This window comes from Chionomys nivalis, chromosome 3 (assembly GCF_950005125.1).
Source record: "Chionomys nivalis chromosome 3, mChiNiv1.1, whole genome shotgun sequence".
Classification (NCBI taxonomy): Eukaryota; Metazoa; Chordata; class Mammalia; order Rodentia; family Cricetidae; genus Chionomys; species Chionomys nivalis.
In genome coordinates this window covers 39580763-39598489 of record NC_080088.1, presented here as the reverse complement: position 1 = coordinate 39598489, position 17727 = coordinate 39580763, and the positions used below count along the sequence as shown (strand labels likewise).

At 37.6% G+C, this 17727-nt stretch overlaps 1 protein-coding gene across 4 annotated transcripts in view; it reads right to left on the bottom strand.

The window, feature by feature from the left end:
- Window positions 1-3992: 3992 nt before the first annotated feature.
- Window positions 3993-17727, bottom strand: part of Tfg (trafficking from ER to golgi regulator) — a 32588-nt gene continuing 18853 nt past the window's right edge. The window contains exons 5-9 of one of the 4 annotated variants that reach the window (XM_057765515.1): window positions 13855-14022; window positions 9720-9860; window positions 8138-8227; window positions 6294-6334; window positions 5435-5569 (exon numbers count right to left, since the gene is read on the bottom strand). In XM_057765515.1, coding sequence (XP_057621498.1) covers window positions 6300-6334; window positions 8138-8227; window positions 9720-9860; window positions 13855-14022 — 434 coding nt within the window. In that variant the 3' untranslated portion in view covers window positions 5435-5569; window positions 6294-6299. Of the gene's footprint in view, window positions 5570-6293; window positions 6335-8137; window positions 8228-9719; window positions 9861-13854; window positions 14023-17727 lie in introns of all 4 variants that reach the window. The other 3 variants (XM_057765516.1, XM_057765514.1, XM_057765513.1) reach the window with 3 other exon arrangements.

The window sequence follows — 17727 nt, the reverse complement described above, 5'->3', positions numbered from 1 at the left end:
AGATGCAGCTGAGTACCTGAAGGATGATCAACAACCATTTCCAAAACAAAAGAAACTTTCAGATTCAGGCTTTAGCAAGAATCTGTACATCATGTGAACAATACCTAAGTGCACATCCCCACGTTCTTCACCATAATACTGTAATACTAAAACTTTATCTAAACAACTCTTCCGTGTGTGTTGTTTCTCCTCAGCTGACCCAAGAGTGAGCAAGCCAATTTCCGGTAAGTACCAGTCTCAATGGTGACTATACATTCCAAAATTAGGTAAGCACAGCAAACTTGAGCTGAGCATCTTTCTATCTAGAGAGATAGAAGAGGTGTCACTCTTAAATATATCGACACTTAGAACCCATTGGGGCGGTGCTGAAATTTGCTTTAACTCATACACCAGTTCACTCAAAATCTGTTTAATTTGCTCACATTGAATTTTATACTATGTTGAGCCAGGCACAAACATTAAAAGTGCATACCTTTAATCCTGGCACTTTGGAGGCAGAGACAGGAGGATCTCTGTGAGTTTGAGGCCAGCCTGGTCTACAGAGTTAGTTCCAGGACAGATTCCAAAAGCTACTGAGAAACCCTATCTTGAAAAATAAAAAACAACCAACAAACAAACAAAAAATCATTTCTACTATGTTGCAAAAAAGAGCCCCAAATGTGTCTACAAACCAGCGCTGCAGACACCAGTGCAACACCTAAGAGATTGCCGAGATTTACTTCACTAGTGACAGAAACGTAGACTGGAGTTTGTGAAACCCTTTCAAACATTTTCAGCCCCCAATATTTAATGCAGTAAAGAAATAAGGTATCAGGAAGTGGGCAAAGAAGTCTGCAGGCTGCTTCTGTTGTAAAGCGTTTAGTTCTTCAGAGTTAAACACTGAACCCAAATCATGCGTTTTCCTCAGGAAGAGAGGCCATCTGGACTGAAAGACCCTTTAATTCAGACTCTTACTCCGAATGCAAAGGCAAACAATATGTTAAAAGGACACGGTATAAAAAAATTTGTTAGAGTTCAGCTGTGTAACTCTCTCAGATACAAGATTTACTTAAGCAACTCCCTCACAGGTATGTTCCAGTACTCTAGCCTTTCTGTGATGGTTCAGAGTCAGCACTTCATACAAATCCCTTTCAGAAAATGTTACAGACATAGGTAAAACAATCTTAGAAATAAGGCTTTAGAGCTGATTCAGAGGCAGATAATGAAAATGCAACATAAAACAGTGACACCATGGTCAACTTGAATGCACAGGCAGGTACTTGCCCAGCAAAGCTCAGTACCGTCACAGCCACCCAAGAACTAAAATCCTACTACTAGTCATGAAAGGAGCGTGACATCCTTAAAATGCCAGAAGGGCTCAAACCCCCTGCACTATGTTTGTCTTTTCTAGAATATTCATATAGTAAATACCTTGTGGTCCTTTACTCATCCATCAGGTTGTATTCTGGGTTTGGTGGGTGACAAAGTACCAAATGCCATATTCCTGCTTTCATATAACATAAACTCTCCTTCCCTTCTGTAGGAAGGAGAGACACATTAAATAAATATGTAAATTACCCAAGACAGAATGGCTCAGCAGAAACGGAGGCTCTTTTAGTTGAACAGTTTTAGGGAAGGTCTGTGTGCAAAGGTATCATGTCTGCTTAGAATAAATTTTGAGAAGAAATCAACTACAGAAAAGTCTAGAACAAAGGGTCTCTGGTGAGGTAGAGGAAAAAAAAGTGCAAAGGCCCGAGGCAAGACACACCGTGGTTTGGCTGGGTTAGGGTTCCGTCAGTAACGGGAGGCTGCGGGGAGAATTATGGAGGGGAATAACTTGCATTTTAAAAGTCTCTGTGATCTGACGGGGAAAGGAGGAAACCTTTCCTAGTGCAAGAGATGCTTGTGGCTTTTCCTTTGGGAAGTAAGGAAAAAGGAAAGTAAAACTATTCTTTGAAATAATCAATTATGGAATTGCCACACACTAAAGAAAAGGACATTGTTTCATTTCTGGTCCTTCAGCCCACCTCTGACCCACCAAAGAAGGTATGCTTTCTGACCATCCCAACCAAGTAAAGGGTTTTGCAGATTAGCAAGGAAAGCAATCAGTTGACAGAAATGGCTACAGAACTGCTACTCTGTCACTAGAAGAAACTTGACTCTCAATTCAAGCTCATCTCTAGAAAAATTAGATATATAAATATATTCTGAGAAAACTAAAATCTTTCCAAGTTTCCAGCCCTCCTGTTATCCCAGCCAAGTGTCCCTCACAGCTCCAGTCATATGGAACATGCCTAAACATCTTTGCTCCCTTAAAAATTGTTTCTACCAGGCCAGGCGGTGGTGGCGCATGACTTTAATCCCAGCAGTCGGGAGGCAGAGGCAGGCGGATCTCTGTGAGTTCGAGACCAGCCTGGTCTACAAGAGCTAGTTCCAGGACAGGCTCCAAAACCACAGAGAAACCCTGTCTCGAAAAAGCCAAAAAAATAAATAAATAAATAAATAAAATAGTGTTTTCCTTAAAATGATCTATATAAAACAATTATAATAAGTCTGAGAAGTGAATATACTCAGCAAATTGCTAAGTACATATTAGCAGCAGGCTGTGTGGGGAGGACTGAAAATTTAATTCTTGCCTCAGCAGAGCAGAATGGTGGACATTGTCCAGATCACTCGGGAAACACCTATTTGAGGTTTTTAGTAACACATTTTGTCCACGAACACAAAAATACCAAGCCTCTTAAAAGATGCCTGTACAAGACATGTGGACATCAAGAGGCTGCTGAAACTACGCTTATAGTACTGACTTGCTAAGACACATGCCAAGGTTTTAAGTCCTAGGGTCATTGTGTTTCTGGGTAAGTATCAGATTCTCTATAATTACTAGTTTTCTCTATTGCTTTGCTTCACTCGGAGTAATCTTTACACTGAACAGTCTTCTATCTGTGAATAGTGTGGGCAAAGACATGAAAGATCTAGTAAACAAAATAAACTCTTTTTCCTCTTAGGCTACTTCAGAGCCGTTTGTCAAGGAACCTGTCCAGTTTGGAGAGACAGGTGGTCATACCCAAATCAAATTATGCCCAGTGGTACGAATGTGGAACCACAATTCCTGGGAAATGGTAGCTGCAGCACAGCTGTTTCCAGAGTACTTCTGGTTCATCATGACAAAAAGAAACAAAGAACCCGTTGGAAATCCTATGGTGTTTGTCACCCCCACTCCAAGCTATTTGTTTACTGTGTATAAACGTCCGCAGCCTAACAGAGAGCAGCACTAGATGTTTATTATTAGAAAAGATTACTGAGACTATTTATCAGGTTTACAAAGTCATTTTAAAAAAGCAAGATATTAACATTAAAAGCAAGATATTAACATTAACAGAGTAACATTTTTAGGGAAGCGGGCTCCCTATTCGTGATATTTTAAGAGAACATTTGTATATTATTTATCACAATGTTATAATGTTTTCAGATACTTTTATAACAAAATTAATGTCAAAACTCTTTAATATGCTTTATAGAAAGTGTACGTGTTGTTGGTGAGTTAATCCCATAAATCTCTACTTGGTTTAACTTATTGGATCAAATAATCTTCAGCATAGACATGTGAAAGTGGTTCTAATATTTAAAATTATGTAAACTTCAATTTGTTAGCATCAGATGAACAGATTTTTTAATTTAAATAGTTACGTATTCATGCTAACTTCTCCATAATCTACCAGCAAATTACTGAAAAGAAATCCTTGGACCTCCCACAGGGCAGAGAAACCTGCTTGCTCTTTGGGCTGAGGAGGAAGGAAGACTTGATTGGGGGAGGGGGAGGGAATGGGAGGTGGTGGCGGGGAAGAGGCAGAAATCTTTAATAATTAAATTAATTAATTAATAAAAAAAATCAGCAAGAAAAAAAAAAAAAAAAAAGACAAGATCTCCTGAATAAATTGGGAGGATGGGGACCTTGAGAGAGGGTTGAAGGGGGAGGGGAGAAGCAGGGAGAGGAACAGAGAAAAATGTAGAGCTCAATAAAATCAATAAAAAATTCTCTTTACGCCAAAAAAAAAAAAAATCTATGTAATTTTATCTCAACCAAACAGCTGATAATCTGACATGTCAAATGATAAATTTTATTTTATTCTGTACCCATAATATTACATCTAAAAATACTTTCTCAAACTCTTTTAACATTCTTTTGAGCGGCTCTATGGTTCTTTTCAAGCTGTATGTAGAGACTGAATGTACAGTCAGCATGAAAATACAATGCATGTGAGATGCTATTGTTCTAGAGGATATTATATATTTATACATTAAGGCCATGAATGAATCTATCAGAGGTTGTCTTGTGACACTGTTTACTCAACTTGTAACGAAACTCACTCATTTTCATGAAAAGAGGGGCACATATTTTTGGGAGGGAGCAAGAATATTATTGCCTGCCCTGAAAAGACTTTTCTCCATGTGTATCTTTCAATACGCTTCAGTTTTATCAATGCTACATTTTGAACTTTTCAAACAAATATAAACTCTGCAATAAAAAGATGTAGGTTTTTAAAAAGTGATTTTTAAAATGTTCTGAATAGTTTGCCAATATGTAAATATACCTTTATCTGCATAAGGAAAATCAGAAAATTAAGAGCTACCAAACCCCTATTGTGTTCACATTCTAAGTCAATCTAATATGCCATATACATTTTTCCCTGAATGGAAATCAATTTCATAAATTTTATTTGAAGACCATATACCAATAAGATGTCTAGTTTCCTTATGTCTGAAATAAATTACAAGACCATTATTGGATTCAATCACCTTTATTAGCCTATCAATGTTACATTTATACATAATGTCTAGTCGTCTTCTCAAAGGGCTCTACTTTTAGTACATCATGTTAATAGTAAATAGCCAAGTGTGATGGCTAAACCTTAGCCTAGCTTTTTAATATCCTCTGGGAACTAGAAAGCCAATCATTTTACACGCAATAGTGTTCCAATATAACTAGGAAGCTGCTACAACTTTAAGCAGGGGAGGAAACAATGTTCATTTTGGTCTTTTTGTGTTTGTATTCCAGCAAATTATGTTTTCAATTAACAGCAACAATGATATCATAAAAATTGCTCTGCTTTTTAAATTTCTGAACTTCAATACAGTACAAATTGAAACAAAATAGTATTGTAGTCTTTTGGGAGGCAATTAGCCATCAATAGTGTAGCTGAACCTCCTTATCGATAACCAGGTCCAGGTTGGGTATAGCCCTGACCAAAAGGAGGACGGTTACGTGAATAAGGGTTAGGCCCACTGGAAGGAGGGGTCATGGTACCTGCAGGAGATGGTGTAAAACCTGGTCTGGGTTGGTAAGCACCAGGCTGGCTTGGAGCCATTCCAGGCTGAGCACCAGGGGGCACAGTGTAATTAGCAGGCTGAGATGTTTGGGTAGTGTAAGTTTGTGGAGGATAAGTGCTCGCCTGGTACTGTTGTGGTTGAGCAGGCAGTTGTTGTGGTTGACCAGAAAAGGAAGGAGCCGGTGCCTGGGAAGTTGGTTGTTGGCTATATCCCTGGAACTGCTGAGGTTGTTGGGGTCCAGTCTGCTGGCTGTAACTAGCTGAAAAAGCAAAATAAGTAACATATGTCTTGGTTCTTTAGGTGAAAGTTTTCCAGAGAATTAGTCTTACTGCTATGGACCAAAAATGATTAAAAATTTAATAAATGTATTCACAAGCATTTACATAATGAGTCCAGCACAAAATATCAAGACCAAGTAGTTAAATTTTCCAGATAATTTTTAATCCTATATTCTAAAATTCAAGTTACTGTACACATCTTTTACAGTTGCTCTGAAACTAAATAACCCTTAAGCAAATTCCCATTTGCACATAATTCTTAGAATAGATTCTCAAATAATAAGTGAAAGAATTATGCTTTCTAGGAAGACAAAAATCATAAAAGCAAAGTTCTAACTAATCAGGGCTGGAGGGAAGTCTATTTAACAGTACTACATGAAAACATTAGAGACAGGAACTTTAGAAATGAAACAATGCTACAAATATGCCACATAAATGAAGTGTTTTGAAGTGTACTCACTATAATACCTATGAATAACTTAGGAATAATTACTAAGTACCATTTTTACAATTCTTAAAATCTTTTATTTTGGCATCTGATACTTTGCATTTACAACTCAAATTTTGACTTAGTATGGCATAACAAACAAAGAAACATACCACATTGCCCCACAAATCAACATCTATATTCATTATTTACTAGGATATAATTAAAAATAAAATCTGCTTCACTGAAAAACTTTTATTCTCTACCATGAAACACACCTGCAGCTACTTGCAATGAAACCTCTCCATTGACTGGAATCCTGTCAGCATTAAATACCAGATACATAAGACAATTATTAAAATATGTACAACCCTGCATTTAAGAAAAAAAAAAGGATTGAATGAATTTGAGTACATTCTGAACTCACCTTGAACCTGGGCTCAAAATTTACTTATGAAAGAAACCTTTATGATATATAGTCCATGAACAAAACTGGAAAAGGTCAGAGGGAAAACTGGCAAACCAAAAGTGTCAGCGATTGGTCAGTGTCACTACCACCAGCACTAACAAGTCTCCGTGCAGAGAAATTAGCTGGTTATTTCCACAGTTCTAAAAGTCAAGGGAATAGGACTAGTAGATCAGAAATAACAGGAAATTTGAAAAGTACTAAATTTAACTCAGTGAAGACTCTGACTAAAACTTCTAAGAGAAAGCTTAGGAATCAAGTTTCTAAAACATTTTACTCATGGTAACACCTGAATACTGAATTAAAATAATTTATGGTACGATCTTAAATATCATGTAACTTCTCCTTTCTTCTATGCAAAGCTTTTAGAATTGTGTGTGTATGACCCACCCAGAGGCCAGAAGAGGGCACAGGACTTGCTGATTTCAGTGGTCATTTTGGTTGCTACCACCGTGGATGCCAGAAAGAGAGCTCTGTTATTCTGGAAGATGGTGAGTGCTCCCAACCTTGAGCCAACTCGCCAGCACCCACAAAAATTTTCAAGTGTAGCTTTTTACTGTAAAATTTTGGGGAATACTTTTATACTGAAAATGACTAACCCATTTGAAGGGGAAACAACTGTCTTTTCATTCTGCAACTGGAATCTAAACTTTTTCTTTAAATTGAATCAGGAAGCACCTGGAGTCAAGGCCATGTCAGTAGCAGTCTACTGAGTCTTCGTAACACAGCAATACTTCTCTATTACATCTACTTGTCTCCACTGCTGCACCCCCAAAACTCCCAGAAATGAATGTAACGTCAGGTGAATACTATCACAAATTGGAAGATATAGGTTTTTTAAATCAATAAAACAAACAGCTACAATCACCCCTAAAATATTGTTCACTCTGCTCTACATTGGAGAATATAAAATGGTCTAAGTCAAGAGAACAAGGTTCTGTTCCAGCTCCCTCAACCAGTATCTCATGTCTTGAGCGAGGAGGACAAAACCAGTGGTCCTCATCCTGGCTATACAATGACCTGTGATGCTTTTAAAATAACAAAGCCCAAGTCCCTCCAAGCAAGATAGAGTCAAAAGGAGCAGGGCTTGGGAAGTCCTGAAGGACAAAGAGGGTTGAGAGGATCTCCTACATCAGATGATGACACCTTTCTTCAGCTCTGGCAGCCTATTATTTCTATACATATATAATTTGTGCCACAGACTTTATTTTTAATTTAAAAGGACAACACTAAAAAAAAAAAAAAAGACATTTTGCTTCTGCATGTGCTGTTATATTGTTGATATATCCACAAATACTTAAGAGTACTCTAGAATTATTGAGTGATACAAGATAAAGTAGAAAATCTTAATTTTTTTCTCAATTTGAAGTTCTCTAAGAGATTAGATTATTAATGTTAGTAAAACATTTTTATACTATTGATTATTGCAGAATTACCTATATTACGTCATATTTGCTCACTGGAAAAAAAGTGCTGATTTGATAAAAACACAACAATTTAAATGTAAATAAGTACTGCTTCCCCTAATAAGTACTTATCACCTATTATGACAATGTAAGTATTATAAATCAAGTACTAATAAGAGAGAACTTAAAATTTAGTGAATATAGAAACAGATCAAAAGCTGCAAATTAACTCCCTTTTGCACCTGCTCACCTGAATACTGAATACCGTACTGTTGAGGAGGAGCCTGAGGTTGCTGTGCCCCGTAGCCAGCCTGCTGCTGGTATTGTTGGTACATCTGACCTATGAAAGAAAAAACAGACAGAAAACGAAGATTTAATTTGGAGGAGAAATATCTGTATGGCACCTTTACGTTTCCTCCCAATTATAATACGTAAGCACACTAAGTAATAACATACAATATATACGTTACGTTATAAACATCTATGAAGACACGAATGAGTAATTTAAGAAGTGACTGCTTACTCTGCAGTGGTAAACTGGTAAGAATGTTAGCTGGTAGCAAGGTTTTTTCTGATGTTACTCTAGTGACTACCACTTCATAAACTCCAGAAAACACATTTTTAAAACAATATACCATCAGGTAAGTAATCAGAGAAAGGGAACCAATACATTGCCATGTAGTTTTACATATCCTTATGTTAGCAATACCTATCTGAAGATTCATAGCACTTTTCTCATTACAAGTCATTTAATTTTTAGCATCTATCAAATTATACAGAGGAAGAAAAGCACTGGCTTTTGAGTAACATTGTTCTTTTATTTTCTTAAATTATTTTCAACACGGTCACTCACTGTGTAATATATTATACTGTATCATCTAGTGATGTTGGCGCCACCTTAGTTTGTATAAAGATGCTCTAAGGCAGTGTTTCTCAACCTCTGGGTTGCAACCCCCAAAGACAGTAGGAAAACATGGATATTTACATTACAATTCATAACAGTAACAAAATTACAGTTATGAAGTAGCAACAAAATAATTTTATCACTGGAGGTCATTAAAACATGAGGAACTGTATTAAAGGGTCAAAGCATTAGGAAGGTTGAGAACCACCACTCCATGGTGTTTACACAAGGCCAAAGTTATCTAATGACACATTTCTCAGTAAGGTATGTTCTGCAGAATTCTGTGTTTTTCAGTGAGGCTCCTCATTTGCTGATCTGAGATCCTCCAAACATACCAATCAGCCCATTTAAATACTAGGTTTTCAATTTCATGATTAATAAGCTATTTTGAAACTATTAGTTTAGTCCAATTTTCACATTTTTTTTTTTTGGATCAGTGAAAAGAAAAAAAAAAAAATCACAACCCAGAGATTAAATTACTTATTGAAGACACATAACTTGGAGAGAAAGAAAGTTAACCTAAAATGCACTGCTAACCAAATAATCAATCAATCTAAAATTAAATTAATTTAAACTAAAATTATGCCTCACCATCTCTATTTAAAATCTTTCCAAGTGACAGAAAATATACAGTTTTTAGAAGGCAGAGCCTTCCAAAGACATTTCAGCCCACCATCTTTCACTTTGTGTTTATATTACCTTAAACATTTTCATCCTCTTTTTCTAATTTCAATAGTCAGAACCATATCCAATATATTATTTGGTTCTATAACACCAAATCACACCATGTCAGTGAAGAAAAACTATTTTACATTTCTGTAGACAATGGGGTTACCTATGTATATGGATTGCCATTGCCAATAATGCCTCAATAAATACATCTGAACATGTCCCTTCCCACACACACGGGCTCTGAAGGCTATTTTACCTTCAATCTGACCTGCTTGTGTCTGAGCTCCGGTATATGGAGGCTGCTGTGGCTGAACTGCTGGCGGGTGCGCTGCTGAGGAGGAAGAAGCAATACTGTCAGGAGTCCCAGAGCGGTCTTCTGCTGGAGCACTGGGTGGCCCTGGATGGTCATGAAAAGTCAGTTAATTATCCTGTTCAAGGCTTTCGCTAACAAGCACAGCTAAAAGTACAGGTTAATAACATTAAAAATAAAATCACTACACAACAATCACATCACGGAGAATACACTAAATTTATGTGCTCTTTATTTTTCACTTTGTTCCAGTCTTTAGGATGCAAAGTCAAAATAGGAAATCATTCTCTACAATGTGTGAAATGCTAAATTCCTGAGTCCTAACCACCCATGTCAAAATCAATACCTCCTTATCTACAGTCAACCAAAAACAGTACTTCTTTCTTAAGCAGGTCTCTACTGTCTATAAAGTCAATGCAATCATCCTTTTTATATTCAAGAACCTAAACATTCACTTCTCATATGTTCCTCTTTTACTTAAAATAACCCACCCCATAGTTTCATAAGATATCTAATGTTTTGGTCTCTACTTAGCACTATTCCTCCACTCTTTATAATTAATTACAACAGTCACATACTTAAATGACATTCTTTAAAATCTAGTTACAACCCTAACAAGCCTATTGTCTTATACTTTATTCCCTAGTCAATTTCTCTATGGCTTTTATTATGAGCCACACTGATTTCTACTTTGTTTTTCTATACAGGCTCCAGTTTCCTGAAGACTAAGAACTCTGGCCATGTTCTGGTTCTTCTGTGCTTCCATAATGTCTAGGACTCTACTGACGTGTGTTGTCAATCAAATTCTGCTAGAATAAGGAACACAGAAGCGAATACAGAAAATCTAGATTCTCTGTACAGCCCTAATACTATGACAGTCAAAGAGCATATTATTCTGAAGACAACTACAGATGGTTTACTCCTTTAAGTCATTTTAGCAATACAGAGGAGTGACTCAGAGTTTGTGGAGTTCAATTACTTAAGCTGCATTGCTAGAACTAATAGGGACTGCTGGTTTGGGCAGGTTACAGAATCTCTCAGTGTCGTGGCCTTTTAATTATGTAACACACACTGATTCTGACTTCAAGGCCACTTGAAGGGGTTACGAGTTAAAGAGAGCTTACAGTAAAATCTTCTAAAAGCAATTACCACCTTAAAGCTTGATTTAAATCCTCACTATCATTTCCTGAAAGCAGTCTCTAACTGCTCTAGTGTTATGTCCTCAGAATTTATAACGGTTTAAATCCAAAAAGTCACCAAAGACCAAGTACTAAGGCTGATGAACTTTTGAGAAGTGTCTGAAACAAAAGTGCTTGGATCTCATACCTGGATTACCCCCACTGATAAACTGACAGTTTAGTGGGCTATTAGAAGGTAAAAAGGGAGGGGGTTCTTGAGAACAGGTACTTTAGGAATTTATCTTGTGTCTAGCCCCCCTTTACATGTTCATTTGTCTCCTGACCACCATAAAGTAAACAGCCTTCTCTTACACACACTCAGCACCTGTGGTGCTTTGCCTTGTTTCAGGAGCAAGCTAATGGAGCCGATGGATATGAACTGAGATTACTAGGACAAAACAACCCAAAATATATTCCTTCCCGTAAGTCAGTGGTTCTCAACCCTCCTAACGCTGTGACCCTTTAAAACAGTTCCTCATGTTGTGGTGACCTCCAACCATAAAGTTATTTTGTTGCTACTTCATAGATGTAATTTTGCTACTATTAAGAATTGAAACGTAAATATCTGATATACAGGGTATCTGCTATGTAACCCCAAAAGGGGTTGTAACCCACAGGTTGAGAACCACTGCCCCAAGTTATTTTCTCTGGTATTCTGTCACTCAAGACAAAGCTAATATACCACCATTTTAGGCATATGATTTGCTGCTGTGGGACAGCGGTCTCTTATCCTGTCACTGTATTATTTTTTTAAAAAAATGCTGATTGGCCGGTAGCCAAGCAGGAAGTATAGGCAGGGAGACCAGGCAGGAAGAAAACGTAGGGCAATGAAAACAGGAGAATCTGGGAAGAGGAAATCTCGGTCTGCAGTAGTGACCAGCTGTAGAGGAAGCAAGACAGAAAGATGTGACTGCCTCGCCGACAAAGGTACCAAGCCCTATGGCTAACACAGACAAGAGTTATGGGCTAATACAAGCTATAAGAGTTAATAAGAAGCCTGAGATATTAGGACAATCAGTTTATAATTAATGTAGACCTCTGTGTGATTTCTTTGGGACTTAAAGACTAAGGGAACCGGGCAGGACAGAAACCTCAGTCAACAGTTTGCCCCTTAACAGTCATGTACTAATGAGATTACTCTGGGCTTTATAGTAATGGGAAAGCTGATTACCAGGTTAGAATGTATGACTGACTGGTTTACCACCACTTTACTTATGTATGTGTGCGCATACACATACACACACTTTCCCTTAGAAATATTATGCTATTAATCCTAAAAAGACTCAGTGCTTGGCTCTTCTTTTCTCTTTTGTATGTAGCTTCCGACTGTCATTCATGCTGTTTCTCTAACACGTCATTCTCTTCAATTCTACATTACCGTGGTACCTGTTTCCTCCCTAACCATATCACACATGAAGAATTAAAAAAGTACTCTGGTTGCTGTCCATGTGAAGACAATGAAGTGTACAAATCCACATGAAAATGGTCTTTATATAGTAGAAATCACAATCATGATATTCTGTCTGATCTATGACATTCATTTCAAGTTTCAAGGCTGGCTTTTATATAGCATTTTCTAACATTTGAAGTAGCTGGACCTGTAGTTCTTATTCCAATCCTCTACATGTTTTTCTGATGTATCATTTGTTTATCTTTTGCCAAGAACAGGTAACATATTCAACTTTCTCCTTAAAATCTAACATAATATCTTCAATGAATAATCTTACAAAAGTTTCCAAGAAAATTAAAATGAACAGGCCAAATAAATTCTCTATCTCCAACTGCTAAAAATGGCAAAGTAAATAGTCAGGTAAACCCTGCGCCAGGTAGCAAAAACTTGAATAAAGCCGAAGAAAAGTTATTTAAAATAATTACTAGTCAATCAAATCTCACAGAAACCAGAAAAGAGTTTACCCCAGGAGAAACACAGTGAATTAAGAATTTCAAGACTTGACCTCTGTAGCTTCAATGGCAGAAAACCATCATGTTAAAAACTTCATGGTTGGACAAGAAGCTGGAAATGAAGGTAAAACTCCCTGTCACTGAAGAGGTAATTACTTGCAACAAAATAATTAATTATAAACTCTGCTCAAATCTTTAGCCACTCATCTGTTCCAGGAATGGAGGTAACTCCAAATGGGCACAGAAAGAAAAATAAAAGGGAAAAAAAGAAAGCAGAATTTGCTGCTTAAAAAAAAAACAAAGTCACTGTCCCCCAATAGTTTAAGTCTGGAAGGGCAATCACAACGTTCTCAAAAAAGACAATAAAAACATCAGAAAAGCACAAAGATACACTAATAAAATGCCCGCTTTATAACTAAAAACTGTAAGATAAACAGAAACAAGAAAATCTGACATATTTTATAAACCAGGAGAGCAGCCAATAAAAACATGAAGTGCTCAAACAATAAATGTGTGAGAAAGATCCCCAAAGAAAAACAGAAATAATATTGACGAAATGATAACCAGAATGTAAGAGGAAAAATAAATCACAATATAAGTACTGCTTTAACACTAAAAATTTATTTGCATAAAGAAATTAGCCAGAAATCTGTTTAATTTTAATTTCCTAATTTCAGGAGACAACAAAACCTATCAAATGAAACTTAAATCCTATTAAAAAACTGAGGTATTTTTTTTTTTTCCAAAAATCTGAAAACACTGCTGTTAATGAAATTTAGCTAAAACAAACAGTGGTTATTCATTAAGGTGGAAAGAGAGTGCTACAGACTGGAAAGGGTGAAAGAAATCTCTTTAGGGGGTGCTGAAATCATGTATTTCTCCATTTTCTAGGAACTTAAATACGTTTAAAAATGTAACTGGCTGAACCCTTAAGATGTAGTATTTCGTCGTATCCAGGAAAGAAGGGAGATAAGGATACATAGGAAAAGGAATTGACCTACCCGAAACCTGGTCATCTGTTAATCCAAATGCTGACATGACATTTTTGTTGATTTCATCTTGGTTTTTCAGAGGATCAAAAGCTGACATACTTGCTGCCATAACCTGAGTAGACTGTTTTCCAGAAGAATCAGAAGCAGCAGGCTTCTCTTCCCTGCCATCCACAGCATCTGTAAGTATAAAGGAGTAAGCAAGTTTACCTCATATACACTCAAAAAGGCATAAAATTACATGTGTATAAATACTGTCAGGAATATTAGAGTGAGAATTTGTGAATACAGAACTATAGAATGTTTTACTTTCTTTATATGTATGTGTATGCTTCAGGAAAACCGAGTAAAAGGAAATACAAGATAAAGAGCAGAGGGGAAGTAGACAAGATTGCAGGGCAAAAACTGGGAACTTGCAGGTGAGGTGGCATGGGGCAAAGGGGAAATGGGATGAGAAACATGAGAAGGGGAGGATGGGAGGAGCTCGGGGGATTGGGATGGTTGGGATATAGGAAGGGAGGATACGGGAGCAGCAAAGTATATATCCTAACTAAGGGAGCCATCTTAGGGTTGGCAAGAAACTTGACTCTAGAGGGGTTCGCAGGTGTCCAGGGAGATGTCCCCAGCTGGTACCTTGGGCAACTAAGGAGAGGGAACCTGAAATGACCCTATCCTATACTGATGAATATCTTGCATATCACCTTAGAACCTTCATCTGGCGATGGATCGAGGTAGAGACAGAGTCTCAATTTGGAGCAACGGTCTGAGCTCTTAAGGTCCAAATGAGGAGCAGAAGGAGGGAGAACATGAGCAAGGAAATCAGGACCACGAGGGGTGCACCCACCCACTGTGACAGTGGAACTGATGTATTGTGAGCCCACCAAGGCCAGCGGGTCTGGGACTGAATAAGCATGGGTTGATTCTGGACTCTCTGAGCATGGCGGACAATGAAGGCAGATGAGAAGCCAAGGACAATGGCACTAGGTTTCGATCCTAATACATGAACTGGCTTTGTGGGAGCTTAGAAGACCTTCGTCTTCCCGCAGGGCAGAGAATTTGGACTGCTCTTCAGTATCGAGAGGGAGGGGGAATGGTGTGGGGGGAGGAGAAAAGGAGTGGGGATGGGGGAGGGGAGTGGGGGGAGGGGGCAATATTTGGGAGGAGGGGAGGGAAATGGGAAACGGGGAGCAGGTGGAAATTTTAATTAAAAAAGAATAAAAATAAAAAAAAGATAAAGAGCAATTTTTCAAAAAGAATTGTCTCTTCCCACTCCCTTTTACAATTACTAGATGAAGGAGGATCAAGAGTTCTAGGCCAGCCTGAGCTGCACAGCAAGACTGTTTCAAAAACAAAAGAAAAAAGAGAAAAGGAAAAGAAAACTATCATTAATTTTAAAGCTCCTTAACAAACACTATCATTTTTCATTTTACTTTTTATGGAGTCCACGTTGGCTAATCTTTATATCAACTCGACACACAAACTATAGTCATCTGAGAAGAGGGAGCCTCAACTGAAAGACTGCCTCCCTAAGATTGGCTGTAGAAAAGTCTGGTAGTCCTGGGTTCTAAAACAAAGTAGGCTGAGCAAGCTATAAGCAACAAGTCAGTAAGCAGCACTCCTCCATGGCCTCTGCACCTGGTCCTGCTTCTAGATTCCTGTTTGGTTTGAGTATCTTGCATAGAAGTTCATCAGTAGGCTATGATTTAGGATATGTAAGCCCGATAAATTCTTTCCTCCTCAAATTACTTTTGATTAGTGGTTCATCACAAAGTCATGACACCAACTCATGTGTGTATGTGTGTGTGTGTATTCACGTACATGCATGTGGCAGTCAGAAGACAATCTCCAGTGACACTTCTCAAGAGCTGTCCAGCTTGCTTTTTGAGATAGAATCTCTTATGGCCTGAACTCACCAATTGGCTATCTGTATATCCCTGGCTAGCCAGTGATCCCTAGAACTGCCTGTTTCCTCCTCAACAGTCAGTGCTGGGTTAGGAACACACAGCATCATATCAGGAAGTTTTCTGATTTTTTTTTATAACATGAATTCTGGGGACTGAACACAGACGCTATGTCAAATACTTTACCAACTGAGTTATTTATCCAGCCCACATCCCAATGACCTGCAAACATATGGAAGATACCCAGCAAACAGAGTAACAAATGTTTTATTTTGTAAATCTTGCCTAAATTTAGGATCTCAACTCTTATGTTTTGTCTACTGCTCTACTATTAAAATAGAAAACAAGCCATTTAAAATTCCTTATCATCTATAAAACAACACAATTTTGCTATGTATCTTATTTATTAAAATATTCATATAAAAATGTGTTTACAATGTTCTTCAAAATAATACACAAAATGACAAAGTATAAATGACATGATTCTAACTTAAGGGAATTTTTCACAGTGAATTTGGATTCACTAGTGTTATGTCTAGTTTGATAGATGCATTTGTACTATGCCCTTGTGTCTTTTGTTCTATTGCTATGAAGACAGACATCATGACCAAAGCAACTCTTAAAAAAGAAATTGTTTAGCTGGGGCTTTCTTATAGTTTCAGAGGGTTAGTGCATGATCTTCAACAGCAGGAGGCAGAGAGGCACAGCACTAGAGCAGTAGCTGAGAGCTTTTGAAACCTCGAGGCCCACTCACAGTGACACACTTCCTCTAACAAGGCCACACCTTCTAATCCTTACCAAACAGTTCCACTAACTGGTGACCAAGCATTCAAGTATATGAGCCTATGGGGGCCATTCTCATTCGAACCACCACACCTTGTGAACAGAAACACTTGAGAATAACCTGAATTTTCATGAATAATAACCTGGGATTAAGAAACATGATACCAAAAGCAAAGCCGATGTATATGTACACTGAAAATATGTTACTTTTATTGGCTCATAAATAAAGCTTCTTTGGCCTATGGAAGGGCAGACTATAGCTATGAGGAAGAAAAAAAAAACAAGCTAAATACAGGGTGAAAGAAGGCAGGGTTGAGAGAGGCATCAGCAGCAGTTGAGGGGAAAGATGTCAGAGCACTTATGGTAAGCCACAGGCCACATGGTGATACACAGATTAATAGAAATGGGTTAATTAAAATGTAAGAGCTAATTAATAATAAGCCTGAGCTAATAGGCCAAACAGTTTATATCTAACATTAAGCCTCTGGGTGGTTATTTTAAAAGTGGCTGCGGGACCAGGTGGTATAAAAAGCCTCCAGTTACACAAAGTTTCAAAAGAGTAATCATTTCTAATCATTTACTTAATTAACAAAAATTATTATTTTTTGTTATTAAGAAAACAATTTGAAAATATTGTAAATGGATACAAAGCTTACCTAAAATCAAGATCTTTTAAACTGCATGTTTTCCTCAAACCCCAAGGCATTACATCCCAAGAGCAGCATTCCACACTAACCTTGCAAATGAATCCCCTTCATGCTACTACTACCTCTTCTAATCTACTTCTCAAATAAGCCAAGCCCACCAGGAAACACAATATACATTAGAAAGGAATGTAGGACTCTTGGGCAACTGCTACATGATAATGGCTATATTGATTGAATTTTGTCTGTCCTTTATAATCTTTGACATGGTTATATAAATACTATGTAAATTGCTACATGAATTCTTTTGGGAGAATGGTCTAAAAAGTTTTTATTCGATCCTTGATTTAAAACTGGGACTTTTAGTTTGAAAGGCAAAGTTCATGGCTGGGGAGATAGCTCTGGAAATAGTACTTGCTTTATATGGAAGAGGACCTGAGTTAGAAACCCCAGGATCTAAGTAACAAGCTGGCCAGGTCCTGTAGTTCGCAAGACAGGAGGCCAAACAAGCAGACTCCTAGAAGTTCACTGACCAGCTAGACTAGCCTACTTGGTGA